General features: G+C 35.4%; 1 protein-coding gene across 6 annotated transcripts in view; it reads right to left on the minus strand.

Annotated features, from left to right (window-relative positions):
* PDS5B (PDS5 cohesin associated factor B) overlaps positions 1–16,460 on the minus strand; it is a 173,287-nt gene that overhangs the window by 38,530 nt on the left and 118,297 nt on the right. For all 6 annotated transcript variants that reach the window (XM_065901672.1, XM_065901671.1, XM_065901674.1 and 3 more), the window contains exons 20-23: positions 14,886–15,009; positions 11,490–11,648; positions 2,420–2,488; positions 644–780 (exon numbers count right to left, since the gene is read on the minus strand). In XM_065901672.1, the coding sequence (XP_065757744.1) occupies positions 644–780; positions 2,420–2,488; positions 11,490–11,648; positions 14,886–15,009 (489 nt within the window). The remainder of the gene's footprint in view (positions 1–643; positions 781–2,419; positions 2,489–11,489; positions 11,649–14,885; positions 15,010–16,460) is intronic.

Below are 16,460 nucleotides of genomic sequence, written 5' to 3' on the forward strand. Positions count from 1 at the left end.
TGTATTTTTAATACTTTGTGTCAAGTGCATTTTCCATTTTCCACATATGCACATATTTTTGCTTCTGGAGAGCCAATTCGATCAGAAAAGACCCTGATGTTAGGAAAGACTGGTGTCAAAAGGAGCAGGGGGTGGCAGGGGATGAGATGATTAGACAGCATCACCAACTCAATGGACATGAGTCTGAGCAAACTCCAGGAGACAGCAGAGGACAGAGGAGTCTGGTGTGCTGGAGTCCGTGGGGTCGCAAAGAGTCAAACACAACTTAGCAACAGAACAGCAACAACGCTTCTGGAAACAGATTCAGGTAAATTGCTTTCTATTCGGTCTGTTCTTTTGCATTTAGATATTAACAAGAATGTAAAACACCAGTTACTGATTGGTACATTAACAATTTCACATGAGGTATTAAAAAAAGTAAACATCTACTGTTAAAAATACTTAAAAGCATTCAGCAGTAATCTGCACTAGACATGGGACTGTCATTTTGAAATAACCACTATACAAAAGCCTATTACAATAAAAATATATGCATATCTACAAATCTGTATTATTTTGTTTAAAAAGAAACCATCACTCAAAAATTACATCAGATGTTAACATACTGTGTAATCCAAAGAATGCTGAAGCTGTAATTACATACCTAATTTTCCCTTGTTCTGTCAAGTCTCCATCACTGTGCAATATTGTTGTGAGCAATCTTAATGTAGAAGTTCCTGATTTACTGTGATTATTTTTCATTCCAAGTAGCCATCGAACCATCATTTTAATAGCCTGAATCTATTTAAAATACAAATTGACACAACATTGCTACTGTTCAAAGAAACTCTACATTAGCTTTGAGAAAGAATAAAGAAATGTTTTTAATAGACGCGTTTTAAGAAAAGGAAAGGAAAAATTATTTTTATTTGCATGTGTGAAGATAACTTTAAATGTTTTAAAAATTTTTCATGTTCCACCTCCTGGTAATTGACAAATGAATGATTTATCTAAAAACTGGTTCTTCCTGCTTTTTAAAAAATGTTTCTCCAACACTCTACCCTTTAGAATCCACAATAAAATCATGCTAACTTCCCTAACCCATGAAGTTCCCAAATGCAAATCATATTCCATCTTTTGTGTCTAAGAGTTTATACCACCTTACATCTGTAGTGCATTTTTCATAATTATGAAGTACTTAACTATCAATATCAGTACTTTAATACCTGTTACTGCCTCTAATATTTGGAACAAACCTTTCTGAAGGGGTCCAACACATTTTCTTTTTTACATATTATCTTACTTTTTATAGATCTGAAGCTTCAGAGCTAAATGGGTTTTAGACAGTGGTATGTGGCTTACACTCTTCAGATTCTCTTCCTTGGCCACTTCATAACCATGAACTTAAGTGCAGGTGGCCTGCCTTCTAATACAGTGTTGTCCATCTATACAAAACTGGTACTTGAGACCAATGCAGAGAAAATTGGTTCATACTAGAACTCAAAAGTTTCCAGCATCATTCAATGATGCTAAAGGAAGACTGCCCTACAGGTCCAGAGAAATAGTATCAGAATCTGAAAACTGCAATAATGTGAAAAAGTAGTTCACAGTACGAAATATAAATATACAACAAAATTATTTATAAGAAATTATAATTAGAAAAACAATATTTAATGTATTTGTTCTTGGCCTTCACACCTTGGGCAGCAGATTGATATGAGGTCTATATTACATACAGTTTTAGAGAAGTAATACTCCTACAGAAGCGATAAGCAATCTTTTACATATGACTCCTAACTCAAGAAATTACAGGTTGAATTTTTTTAATAAAAAAGTTTATCAAATTCCATGGAAAAGATGTGTGTGCATGCTCAGTTGTGTACAACTCTTTTGTGACTCTATTGGCTGCTGCCTGCCAGACTCCTCTGTCCATGGGATTTCCCAGGCAGGAATACTGGAAATGGGTTGCCATTTCCTTCTCCGGGGTATGTTCCTGACCCAGGAATCGAACCCTCATCTCCTGCAGTGACAGGCAGATTCTTTCTCTTGTGTTGGCAGGCTGATTCTTTACCACTAGCGTCACCTGGGAAGCCCTGAGGAACAGTCTTAAAACCTGGATGACCATCTTTACTGAAAGGAGAAGGTACTTAAAGTCAGCATTGTCTTTTGCCATTAAAATATTGATATCTAAGAAAAAGAAACATGGAAGGAGTCTTCACACTCTTTTTATTTTCCAAACTAGATTATGTGCAGCTGCCCAAAGTCTCAGGTTTCTCAGTATTGCCCTATACCGTCATGGCCCAAAGGATGTCAGAGAATAAACATAAAAACCTGAATTACTTCAATAGCCATATCTTTATAACAGGAACTATTAAAACCTATAATAATAATAGGGTATATTAAATAGATTAAAATCAACAGATCTGTGCATGTCACTCACTTTGACCATTGTTTCAGGTGAAACCTCTTCATCTGGAACCCAAAGCTTAGTTGTCTTTTTTCCTGGAAGCTAAACAAAAATTAAGGACTTTAAGATACAAATTCTCATGTGTAATTAATAGTTAGAGAATGAATGAAATCTTTACCTTCTGCAGCAACAGTCATTATATATGACTATGTTTTCTGTTACTTACGCAAAAAGGTTGAAAGCCCTGTCTTCACCAGCACCCAAATGAAACTTCTGCCTCCAGCACCAGTTGGTTCTTTGCAGGTATGAGACAGGACTGACTTCAACAACTTATGTATACTTCCTTGCTTAACCCCCTTTAAGACTAATGTTTCATTTATTTAAGGCAACTGGCAAGGAATAGGATAAAAATCAATGGAGCCAAAAAGGATACAGATGACCCTTGAATAAGACAAGTTTGAACTGTGCAGGTCCAACCAACATGCCGATTTTAAGTGAATATATACTACAGTAATACACAATACACAATCTATGTTTGACTGAATCACAAATGCCAAGGAACCACATACAGACAGCTGACTATAAATTATAAAAAAGATTTTTTCCACAACACAAGGGTTGGCAGCTTTAACTTTCATTTTGCTCAATGGTCAGCTATAGTTAATAAACAAGGGGAAAGGTAGCTGCAAAAAGTCTTGAGCAGGGAACAAATATAAAGGTTTGCAGCTGAAGTTACAGAAAACACACATCAGTATCTTCCTACTTAAAGACAACACACACTCACACCCACACACCCCACCCCACACCCATCCCCCTTACCCTGTTAGCTGGGTTGGGAAGCAAAAAAGTGAAAGTGTTAGTCATGTTCAACTCTTTGTGACCCCATAGATTGTAGCTGGCCAGGATCCCCTGTCCAAGGAATTTCCAGGCAAGTATACTGGAGTGGGTAGCCACTCCCTTCTCCAGGGTATCCTCCTGACCCAGGGATCAAACCCAGGTCTCCTGCATTGTGTACTGTTTGCCGGCTGAGCCACCACGGAAGCCCAGAAAACAAAACCAAAATCATAGAAAAGTTTCAAAAAACAGAAAATATACAGAGGGGGTAAAAAACAGAGCTAGAGGATTGACATCTCCAGAAAAACACAGAAAACACCCTTCAAAAAGTCATCTTTTTAGAACAATCACAGAGTAACACTGATATGATAAACTGAAAGTATTGAGAGATGTGAATTTACAGTAGCAGCCAGGCAATTAAGTAAGGTGACCAAAGAGCTGAACCCAGTCTTGGAACATAGGAGATCCCATTTTCACCTCAACTTGACATGCACAATTTCCAGTTGGAAACAGAAATCAAAGAGCACCTCCGATAACCTTCTGGCAACAGGACAGAACTTCCAACACAGAAGGTAAGCTCCCCAAACACAGAGCTATTTACAAATAGTTTAAGGACCAAGTCTTGAGTAGAGAAGCACCTTCAAAGCATGAAGTGAAAATAAGGAAAAAAAGAATTTCATTAGAAACATACTGACAAAATTTCTGAACTAAGAATATCCCAAAAAATCCCAAAGCTCCCATGGAGAAACCTACCAAAAAAGAAACAAGAACCACATCAACTTCAGATTTCTTGGTGGCAAGACTACATGCCAAAAAACAATTTTCTGAATTTTCCACAGCCAAGAGAGTTGAAAAATAGAATTCTAATATTTAAGAATAGGGAGAAAAATATTTTCAGAAATCTTTCAAATTACAAGCCAGTTCGAAAGAATTCAAAGATGCCTTCCACATAAATATTAAATTCACAAGAAAATTCAATCAGCATAAATTATTACAAATATAAAATAAAAAAATCATAAGGTCAATAAACAGGTTCAAAAATAATAAAACCATAATAGATGCAACAAAACTAAAACAAACAAAAATTCTAAGACTAATGGACAAAAATACTAGTCAAGATGAAAAAGCATATAAATGGGGTATGGAGTTAAATGGTATACTAATATTTTAATAAAAAGGTTACTGACACATTTTTCTTTGATCTTATAAGATACAAAATTATGAACATCTATAAAACTAGCAGGATAATGTCAAATAACCAAAAATGATTTTTTTTAAAAAGATTAAAAACTACATCATCACAACTGAACACTTGAATATACCTCTCTCAAAAACTGACAGATGAAGTTGAGATGAAAAACAGTAAGCATAGGAAATACATGTAGAAATATAAGAAAATATGTAGCAATATTTACGGATAAGGAAGCAATCAAGATGGACCTTTCTCGTAATAATGATGAAAAGTGAAAAAGAGTTTAGCACAAGGTAATAAGATAAAAACTATAACTGCCCAAATTCACCACCACCAACATAATTCTTAAAACTGAAATACCTAACAAAGCTGTGTAAGAGAAATATTTAAATCTGCTTACAGAGAAAACTACAAAATTTTAATAGAAGACACATTGTAGATAAGCAAACTAAGCAATGGGAAAAAAATAGAGGCTGTGTAAGAATGATAGCACTGCAGATGACTGGAAGAAGGAGAAATCACTCCATAAATTCTGCTGGGAAAGTTGGTTCTCCTAATGGAGAATAGAAAGAAATGGAGTTCTTGAGTCATAGCATACAAAAAAAGCAAAAAAATCAATACCAGATGGATTAAAATTTTTATGTGTGAAAAGAAAACTTCAAAACTTTTAAAACAACGTATGAGAGACTATTTTTATGACAATGGCATAGGAAATAATTTCTTAAACAAGATATAAAAAGCACTAACTACAAGAGAAAAGAATGATAAATTTAGTTACATTAAAATTAATAACTTTTGTTCAAAGGACACTATGAAGGGAATAGAAAGACACACCATAAATGAGATTTTACACATTTTATGAACATACTTCAACATGTACCTGAAAAAAATATCAAGTGTGTAAAGATTACCTGTGAGAAAAACATAAACAACCCAAGAAAGAAAAAAAGGCAAAAGACATGAAGAGGAATTTCAGAAAAGAGCCAACAAGAATGATGACTAGACATAAACATTCTTAGTAACCAGGGAAATACAAATTAAGAGATACTACTTTGTATTTATTAGATGGACAAAATTTAAGAAATCTGACAATAATGTCATATGCAGCGGAAAGGAAAATAAGATTTTACAACCAGTCTGAAAAATACTTCAGCAATAGAGTGAAAAATTAAATGTACAGACTGATGGTCAGAAGTATACTACTCTTGTGAATGTAACCTGGAGAAATTTGTACTCATATGCATCAGAAGGCTATATAAAAAAGAAAAAAAAAAAAAGGCACAGGAGTACTATTTAAAACAAGAAAGAAATGGAAATATACCATGTTTCCATTAAGAAAATGAGATACTTCACACAATGATATAATACAGAGTAGTGAATGAATGAACTACAGCTAGATTCAACATCAAGGGTTATTATTCTAAGAAACAAATCCATAATGATGATAGCAAGTCACCCAAGAATATATCAATATACGGTATAAAATAATCGATAAGCCTTAGGAACAAGCAAAACTAAACAAGTACACTGTTTTGAGATAAACATATGGTAAAATGGTGCTTTGTGGTTAGCTGGGACAGGAGAAAAACAGAAGAAAAGTTTGAAGAGTAACACCACTAGATGCTAACAGTTCAAGGGTATTGAAAAGAGAATAACTGAGATGTGAGCCTGGCGTTCAAATTGCTTTTCTGATGTATAAATGATGGCTGATTCTGAAAATGAAAGAGGTTTAAAGGTTGAGCGATGTTTTGCATCACTGTCACAGAGCTAGAAGGGAAAAAAAAAAGAAATTCTGAGTCCAATAAAAAGTAGGGTCTTTGACTGTGTGGATCACAATAAACTGTGGAAAATCCTGAAAGAGATGGGAATACCAGACCACCTGACTTGCCTCTTGAGAAACCTGTATGCAGGTCAGGAAGCAACAGTTAGAACTGGACATGGAACAACAGACTGGTTCCAAATAGAAAAAGGAGTACGTCAAGGCTGTATATTGTCACCCTGCTTATTTAACTTATATGCAGAGTACATCATGAGAAATGCTGGGCTGAAAGAAGCACAAGCTGGAATCAAGATTGCCAGGAGAAATATCAATCACCTCAGATATGCAGATGACACCACCCTTATGGCAGAAAAGTGAAGAAGAACTAAAGAGCTTCTTGATGAAAGTGAAAGAGGAGAGTGAAAAAGTTGGCTTAAAGCTCATACATTCAGAAAACTAAGATCATGGCATCCAGTCCCATCACTTCATGGCAAATAGATGAGGAAACAGTGGAAACTGTGACTGACTTTATTTTTCTGGGCTCCAAAATCACTGCAGATGGTGATTGCAGCCATGAAATTAAAAGACGCTTACTCCTTGGAAGGAAAGTTATGACCAACCTAGACAGCATATTAAAAAGGAGAGACATTACTTTGTCAACAAAGGTCCATCTAGTCAAAGCATGGTTTCTCCAGTGGTCATGTATGGATGTGAGAGTTGGACTATAAAGAAAGCTGAACGCCAAAGAATTGGTGCTTTTGAACTGTGGTGTTGGAGAAGACTCTTGAGAGTCTCTTGAACCGCAAGGAGATCCAACCAGTCTATCCTAAAGGAGAGAAGTCCTGGGTGTTCACTGGTAGGACTGATGTTGAAGCTGAAACTCCAATCCTTTGGCCACCTGATACAAAGAACTGACTCATTTGAAAAGACCCTGATGCTGGGAAAGATTGAGGGCAGGAGAAAAGGGGACGACAGAGGATGAGATGGTTAGATGGCATCACCGACTCAATGGACATGGGTTTGGGTGGACTCCGGGAGTTGGTGATGGACAGGGAGGCCTGGTGTGCTGTGGTTCATGGGGTCACAAAGAGTCAGACACAACTGAGTGACTGAACTGAATGACTGACTTGTTAAGCAACCTAGACTTTTGGGTGGATCCCAAATAAAAACACCCTAAACATAAAAGTGATCAGAAAAACAATCACCTGTCAAAAACTGAAACCCAGCTTCCAATCACTGCATTCTTGATTGAATGAAAATTATTTCAGAGGAGCTCAACTGCCTATCAGAAGCAAAAATGAATATTCTTTGGAAGAATTATAAAATCATCCAGAGCTTCAAACAATCTCTATAACTTTTCGTACAAAAAGCGTGCAGCTCAATCAACAACAACGTGTGCAAGGTAAGACCTGACCAGCAATCAAGTGAAAACCAGACAAAGAAAAAGAGCCACTGGAGACAGATACTGAGACTAACTCACATAAATTTTAACGTAATTAGAGGTGCTGAAAGATTATATGGTAAGAAAAAGAATTCTGGCAGGGAATTAAAAATTTTATTTAAAAACTCTAAGGAAATTACAGGAAAAAACTATATAAACAATGCAATTAAGAATTCAATTTTATGGGTGTAACATGAGACTCGACAAATCTGAAGAGAGGATGAGTAAATTCAAAGATGGGTCAGAAGAAAGCAAAGATGAAGCATGAGCAGGCAGAAACAGGTATACCTCAGAGACACTGCATGTATGGTTCCAAACAACCACAATAAGGCAAGTGTTGCAATAAAGCAAGTTACAAAATGTCTTGGTTTTCCAGTGTACAAAAAGTTGTTTACACAATAATTTGGTCTATTAAGCGTGCAACAGCATCATGTCTAGAAAAACAATGAACAAACCTTAATACAAAAATATAAATGAAAAAGCTATAATAACTATTAATAGTAATGACTATTCAGGTCTTTAACCCATTTAAAGAAAACTAAGCTGTTTGTCTTGTTGAGTTTTAAGTCTCTTATCAGATATATATGATTTTCAAGTATTTTCTCCCATTCTGCCAATTCATTCTTCACTTTTTTTTTCAAATTAATAATTCTCTTTCTTAAAAAGGATATAATTGGCATATGACATATCAGTTCTAGAGGTACAATGATTCAATATTTACATATATTGTGAAATGATCACCACAGTAAGTCTAGTTATCACCCATCACAACACAGCTACAATTTTTTTCCTATGATGAGACATTTTCAGACCTACTCTCAGCAGAAACTGTCAGATATATTAGGCAGTATTAATAACGATAGTCACCATGCTGTACATTACATTCCTTGACTTATTTTATAACTGAAGTCTGTACCTTTAGAATTCCTTTACCCAATTCACACATCCTTCATCCCTATCCTGTGACAACCACCACCAGATCTCTATACCTATGAGTTTGAGTTTTTGTTGCTGTTACTTGGGGTTTTTTAGATTTGATACTGCATGTAAGAAACATCACACAGTATTCATCTTTGTCTATTTAACTCAGCATAATGCCCTCAAGGTTCATCCATGCTGTCACAAATGCCAGGACTTTTTCCTTTTTCTAATAACTGATCAATGTTACATTGTATATATACACCACTTTTCCTCTATCCATTCATCCATTAGATGGACACTTGGGTTGCTTCCATGTCTTGATTGCTATAAATAATGCTGCATTGAACATGGGGGTGCAGAGATCTTTTTGAATTAGTGTTGGTATTTCCTTCAGATAAATACTCTGAAGTATTTATTACTGAATCATGTGGTGCTTCAATTTTCTTTTTTGTTTCCTATTTTTAATTTTTTGGAAGATCTTCCATACTGTTTTTCATTTTACATTCACACCAACAGTGCAAAAGGGTTCCTTCTCTTCACATCTTCACCAACACTTATTATCTGTCTATTTTATATTAGTCATTCTAAGAGAAGTGAAGTCCTATCCTTCTGTGGTTTTGATTTGCATTTCTCTGGTGATTACTGATGTTGAGCACTTTTCATACAATTACTGATGACTTGTTTGTGTTCTTTGGAAAAATGTTGCCTCTGCCTATTTTTTAATCAAACTCTTTTTCTGCAATTGAGCTATATGTGTATTTACACAACATGGACATATTAGATACATGGTTTGCAATTATTTTCTCATTTTCTCAGTTTTTGTCTGAAAATGTGTTTATGTTGCGTTCCCTTTTTAAAGGCTATTTTCTCCAGGTTTAGAATTCCAGATTGGTACTTTTCTTCCAATCAATAATTTGAAGATATTATCCCATTATCTTTCATCTTCTAATCTTTTCTCTTGACAGTCTTGTTCCCTGGAAGGTTTTCTGTCTGTTTGCATGAATGCTTTTAATCCTTTCTATTTTGATTGGTTCTAGGTTTACTATGATGTATCTAGTAAGCTTTGTGTTATACTGATCCTACTTGGGGTTTGCATCTCTTCTTGAATGCATAGCTTTGATGTCTTTCATAAATTTTGAAAAATTTTCTGGCATTATCACTTCAAATACTATTTCTGTTTCATATTCTCTTTCCTATCTTACTGTAGTTCTAATTACACACTCTAAATATACAAATTTTATTTTTACTGTAATCCAACTGCCTGACATACTTTTTGTATACACACAAAAATTGTCTCAATATGCTTCACAAATACTGCATTTTCTACAAATTGAAGGTTCGTGTCAAGTATCTATCAGTGCTATTTTTCCAACAGCATTTGCTCACTTCATATCACTGTCACATTTTCATAATTCTTGCAGTATTCCAAATGATTTCACTATTATTACATTTGTTATTACATTTGTTATGGTGATAAGTGACTAGAGATCTTTAATGGTACTACTGTAACTGTTTTGAGGTGCCATGAATCACACCCATTAACACAATGAACTTAATCAGTAAACGTGTGTGTTCTGACTGCTCTACATACAGACTGGCCTTTTCCCCATCTCTCCCCCTCTCCTCAGGCAACCCTATTCCCTAAGATACAACAACATAGAAATTGGGAAAATTAGCAAACCTATCATGGATTGTACATGTTCAAGTGAAAGGAAGCACTGCACATCTCTCAACGTCATATCAAAAGCGATAAAGCTTAGTGATGAAGGCATGTCAAAAGCTACTATTGGTTGAAAACTAAACCTCTTGGGCCAAGTTGTGAATGTGAAGGATAAGTTCTTGAAGGAAATTAAAAGTGCTACTCCAGTGCTACTCCACATTTTACTCCAGTGAAAATGTCAATGACAAGAAAGCAAAACACACTTATTGCTGATATGGAGAAAGTTTAATGGACTGGAGGGGAGATCAAACCAGCCCAACATTCCCTTAAGCCAAAGACTGATCCAGAGCAAGGCTGTAACTCTCTTCAATTCTGTGAAGACTGAGAGAGCTAAGGAGGCTCCAGAAGGAAAATCTGAGGCTAGCAGAGGCTGGTTCATAATACTGTAGAAGCCATCCCTAGACACAGAAGTACAAGGTGGAGCAGCAAGTACTGATGCAGAAGTTGCAGCAAGTTATCCAGAACATCTAGCTTAGATCATTAATTAAGGTGGCTATGCTAAACAGATTTTCAACACAGAAAACACTCTTCTATTGGAAGAAGATGTATTCTAGAACTTTTACAGCGGAGAGAAGTCAATGCGTCATAGAATAGGCCTACTCTTGTTAGGGGCTAACGCAGCTGGTAACTTTAATCTGAAACCAATGCTCATTTACCATTCTGAAGATCCTAGTTTTACAGTATTCTTTTCTACACATATGTATATCTAAAAATACACAAACACATGCATAAAACTCCACATGACTGTAGGGGTCAATTCTCCAAGACACCCAAACATACCCTGCCCCAAATATTCACACAATGGAGACAGAAAATCACTACTTTTTTCCCCAGTGTTTTCCTCAGGGATCTTTTAATTCTCTATTGTATGTATGAAATGCAACAACTACTATCATGACAACCATACTGCAAACTAACCTGTCAATCTTCACATTTTTTAAAAAATAGATGTCATTAAAAAACTTACATCCTTATAAAGTTGAAATAGACAGAATCCAGTGATATCTTGTATTTCTCAAGGAAAGCATTCCAGGTCATAGCCCTATGCTCAACTAAAGAGATGTTTCAATGTTGTTTCACTTATAATGAAGATGCAGCATGGTAAAAAGAAAGGAAAAGCTAAAAACAAATCAACCAAACTGAAGTGCAACTTACATCATTCCACTTCTCTCCTTGTTGCATAAAATTTTAGAAGATAGCATTATGAAGAATACACATCTAGAAAACATAAATTACCCGATCATTCATCAGAAGATCCTTCACAATGAAAGTAGCTACCAAAGACTTCAAAGGAGCAGCAAACTGATCTGGTGCAAGGAGAGCAATGTGACCAATAGTCACCAGTGGTGTGATGAGATGCTCCAGGTTGCTCGGATCTAGGCTCTTATGCAGAGGCTAAAAGTGAGGAAAGGAAAATGATTAACTCCATAAACATGCAAATAAACTGTTCACATGTCTCATCTACAAATGCTAAAAACCACACAAGTTCCAATACATGGTATAAGCAGTGGTTCAAGCTACATTTAACTTTTACTGACAACTTTTATGACTAGAAGGCATCATATCTTAAGTATTTTCAGTTTTTCCCAAATTACATTTTAGAGGTAGGTAAAGAAACATTTCAATATGAAGAATCATGTATCATACATTTTATGATTGCATATATAAATATGTCAGCAACTGCTGAAAGTTGCTCAGTCGTGCACAACTCTTTTTGACTGCATGGACTGTAGCCCATGAGGTTCCTCTGTCCATGGAATTCTCCAGGCAAGAAACTGGAGTGGGTAGCCATTTCGGCTCACCCATACCTACTTCTATTCTGCTTTCTGGGCATAAGGATGCTTCTATGTGCAGTCAGAAGTTCTGGTTACCAGAATGGGGATGAAAGTAAGGTATGCCATGCCTGAACTGAGGCAGACATAAACAATGTGTCTTCTCCACATTCTCTCTCTCTTTACTCACTGGTGGCTTAATACAAAGGATCCAACGGGACTCAGAGAGAAAAAGCAAAAGTGAAAGAAAGTGAAGTTGCTCAGTCTTGTCTGACTCTTTGCGACCCCATAGACTGTAGCCCACCAGGCTCCCCTGTCCATGGAATTTTCCAGGCAAGAGTACTGGAGTGGATTGCCATTTCCTTCTCCAGGGGATCTTTCTAACCCAGGGATCAAACCCAGGTCTCCCTCATTGAAGGTAGATGCTTTACTGTCTGAGTCACAAGGAAAGAGAAGCCACTAGTCAAAAGGGTCTGCATGGCTAAACCACTGATTAGAATGCAATCAAAACACCCAAATGGACTTTTATCATGAGCAAGAAAAAAGCTTTCATTATGGATAGTTACAAGCATTTTTGTGGATTTTTATAGCATCAAATATTAAGTACCATAACTAATAAAACTATTTTATTACTCATAGTAAAATAAAAATATTATTTTAATATTCATTTTGCTATAACAAAAGGAAACTGCTTATTTACTCACATAGTTGATACCTAAAATATATTGTTCAATTTTTAAAATAAGATAATCAGAAGAGTGGCTATAGCACACTATCACTGGCATAAGGAGAGGAGGAAGGGGACAAAAGACGTGTTTTGTGTATTTATATTACTTGTATAAGAATAAAGTATCTCCTGAAAAGTACACTAGAAACTGGTAACACTGGTTGCCTCTGAGAAAAGAAACTGGGTGGCTGGGCAAACGGGGTTGAGATAAAGGTGTAGGTATCCTCCTATACTGAACACCAAGCATTCTAGGCTTGAAAAGCAACACAAAACTGTTCTTTTCCAACACATTGGGGCAATATGAAAAGCTTCATTTAGTCAAAAGTAATGACAGTACTTCTTGCTGTTCTCGATGACTTCCCTCAATACCTCCATTGCACATCTAAGTGATAACTTGTTTACACTTTAGATAACTGATAGTGTACTTTTTTCCAATTCATTTATTATATTGTGTGACAATTTTCCACAATAAGATATTAAAATCATTTCTGAAAAACCAAAATTAATGATCAGTCCCTGGATTAGCCAGAGAAGGCAATGGCAACCCTCTCCAGTACTCTTGCCTGGAAAATCCCATGGATGGAGGAGTCTGGTAGGCTGCAGTCTATTGGGTCGCTAAGAGTCGACAGGACTGAGCAACTTCACTTTCACTTTTCACTTTCATGCACTGGAGAAGGAAATGGCAACCCACTCCAGTGTTCTTGCCTGGAGAATTCCAGGGACGGGGGAGCCTGGTGGGCTGCCATCTATGGGGTCGCACAGAGCTGGACACAACTGAAGCGACTTAGCAGCAGCAGCAGCTCTGGATTAACAGTAATCTGATAAAGGTTAGATGTGTCTATGAAACCTTTTCTGAGAAAGCCAGCCAATCTTCTACGTTATAGGAGAAGGATTACCAGGTAGGTTCTTGTAAAGATGAAGTTACAGATATTAAAATTAAAAGTAACCAATAAAGTCAAGCTATTATCAGCATTTTCCTCCTCATCATCATTGGAGAGAACAAAAAGATTACTCAAGGGAAAAAAAAAAGCTTTCTAGAAATCAACATGAGTCCACTGAAGTCATCCTCTTATTAAAAAATTTAAAAAAATAGAAAATACCTCCACCTCAACTTTTAAATTATATTATGGTTGAGTATCTATAGCAAAGATGCTGTTTAATAGATACAGAAAACGTTTCTTCCTCCTTTACCCTGCCTTTAAATCATGAAAATATGACAAAATTAGCATAAATACTTCTAAAATAGACAGCAAGTCTGTGTATTTATGGTGGGTTAGTTTCAGCATAACTTCCAAATTGTTCTGACTTCATTCAAGGCTCCTAGACTATAACTACAAGATTTTTATAAATTTTCTGTTTAGCTCCTATTTGCAGTAAGAAGGCTAAAGCTAGACCCTGATTCTAATAGCTTAGAGTAAATTCCCATACTTAGAAAGGGTACTGGTAATTCAAAGTAGAGAAAAAATAAAATATATGCTGAAAAGATGGTCAGTAGGTATTTGGTCCTGTCCCAATATACCCAATAAGACATTTGGGTCTACACACAAAGGTCCTTGATATTTGGTCCTGTCCAAAACCATCTGCCATGTACCTAAATTGCCGTGGGTGTTTTGGAGAGCACCAACTATCAAGGATCTTTGGGTGTGGATCACATGCCCTGCAAAGGAAAAGGCACATTTTAATCTAATATGAAATTAGGTCAATCATTAAAGTACAAATTTATTTAACCTAATTATAAATCAGTATTCATATATAAAACCCCACACACTTCAGTAGTATTTCATGTATAGAAATCTAACTTCCAAAATCTATACACTGATAGAATAGTCACCTATTACCTATTATGAGTAACTACAATTTTATATGTAATTATTTACTAATGAAAAAAGTTTCCTAATACTAAATGTATAAACTAATGTCAAAACTATTGTACAACTGCTTGATTTCTGAATAAGCTAGCATTAAAAAGCTGAATCATCAGATATTTTCAAATTTTAACCAATCATTAATATTGATTATACTAATTCAAATTTGGAAAATTACAAAATGATACATCTCCAAACATTAACATTCTGTAAACTCATTCATATTTTTTTAACAATAACATGAAACAAAAAAATTTTTTCTTTTTACCTCAAATATCTGTGCAAACTGGGTTTCTTTACTAGAAAATATTGCATGGATACAATGAATAGCGTATTTGGCTTGACGGGGGGGTCCTTTTTTAGATTTGTGATGTAAAACTGGAAGCAAAGCTCTAAAAAAAAAAAAAAAATTACAGAAAAACAATAAACCAGAAAAATCATTATGATTTCCACTAGATACTTTAATGCTTGTATTTTTGAAGGAATGTTTTGTAAGAAACAAAAGAAACAAAGGTCACAGCATCTACTCACTCATTTTCAATCATCTGTAATTATGCTTTATAAACATCCATATAAAAATAATACAAATACAAATAACATTTCCTTTTTATTTATTAGTTATAAATACAAACAAGAATGGTAACCCATTTTTTTCTTTTTAATGTCATTTCCATTAGCCTTTTCTATTTTATTATCATTGTTATCACTTTAGCTAAGCTTTTGACGTAAGACCACCATAATGGGACATAAATTGCTCCTTCTTTCTCAAGTCTCTTCCTCTTCCAATTCATCTTTTAATCTATCCCCAAACAATCTACATGAGGAGAAATCTGATCATTTAACCAATACAAATTGAGTACTTGCTATAATGCCAGGCACTATTTAAAGTCCCAAATCGGTGTCTTCATTCTACCAGCATATTAGAGATAAGACAAATGATAACACATTAAGTCAGCAAAACATCTGTTATGTTAAATTGTGGTAACTCCTATAAAGGGGGGAAAAAGAAGAAAAACAGGACAGCAATAGGGGACAGGCCTAAGTTTGTGACAGTGTTACAATTTTACATAGGGGGCCTACATAAGATCACTCTAGTAAAGCCAAACTTAGCCACAGTTCTCAAAGTGGCAGTGTCACCTAGCTACCTGGAAGAACATTCACGCGTCATATCACTTCATTACATAGTAACGTAAAGTCCTGAATAAGGCAGGATCTCTTAGTTCAACTATTATGCATTTATTTCACAGTGGAAGTAACTTCTGAATTCTTCTCCTTGCCCAACTCAGTGCTCCAGTTTAAAAAACAATTAGAGATAAATAATTCATTATAATAATAGCAGTCACAGAAAAGGTAACAGTAAAATATGATAAAAAGACAAGTGACCAACTGAAAGGAAATTTTGTATTTCTTGTTACAGAGAAATGGTAAATATCCCTAAAGTGTAAACACCTACAAACAGATAATGAAAATACCAATAGCATCACAGAAAAATGGGTTGGACATAATAGTAGAAAGTTCTTCAAAACCACCAAAAGTTCTTCAATACCACCAAACCAGTTTTACAACAAAAGTTAAAGGGACTTATATAGTCAAGAAATACAAGAGAAGAAAAAAGATCTACAAAACCAACCCCTAACAATTAAGAAAATGGCAATAAGAACATATGTATCAATAATTACTTTAAATGTAAATGGATTAAACGCTCCAACCAAAAGACACAGACTGGCTGAATGGATATAAAAATATGACCCATATATATGCTGTCTACAAGAAACCCACTTTAGACCTCAAGACACACACAGACTGAAAGTTAGAGGATGGAAAAATATACTCCATGCAAACG

The sequence above is a fragment of the Muntiacus reevesi genome, chromosome 11 (assembly GCF_963930625.1).
Source record: "Muntiacus reevesi chromosome 11, mMunRee1.1, whole genome shotgun sequence".
In the NCBI taxonomy this organism is placed as follows: Eukaryota; Metazoa; Chordata; class Mammalia; order Artiodactyla; family Cervidae; genus Muntiacus; species Muntiacus reevesi.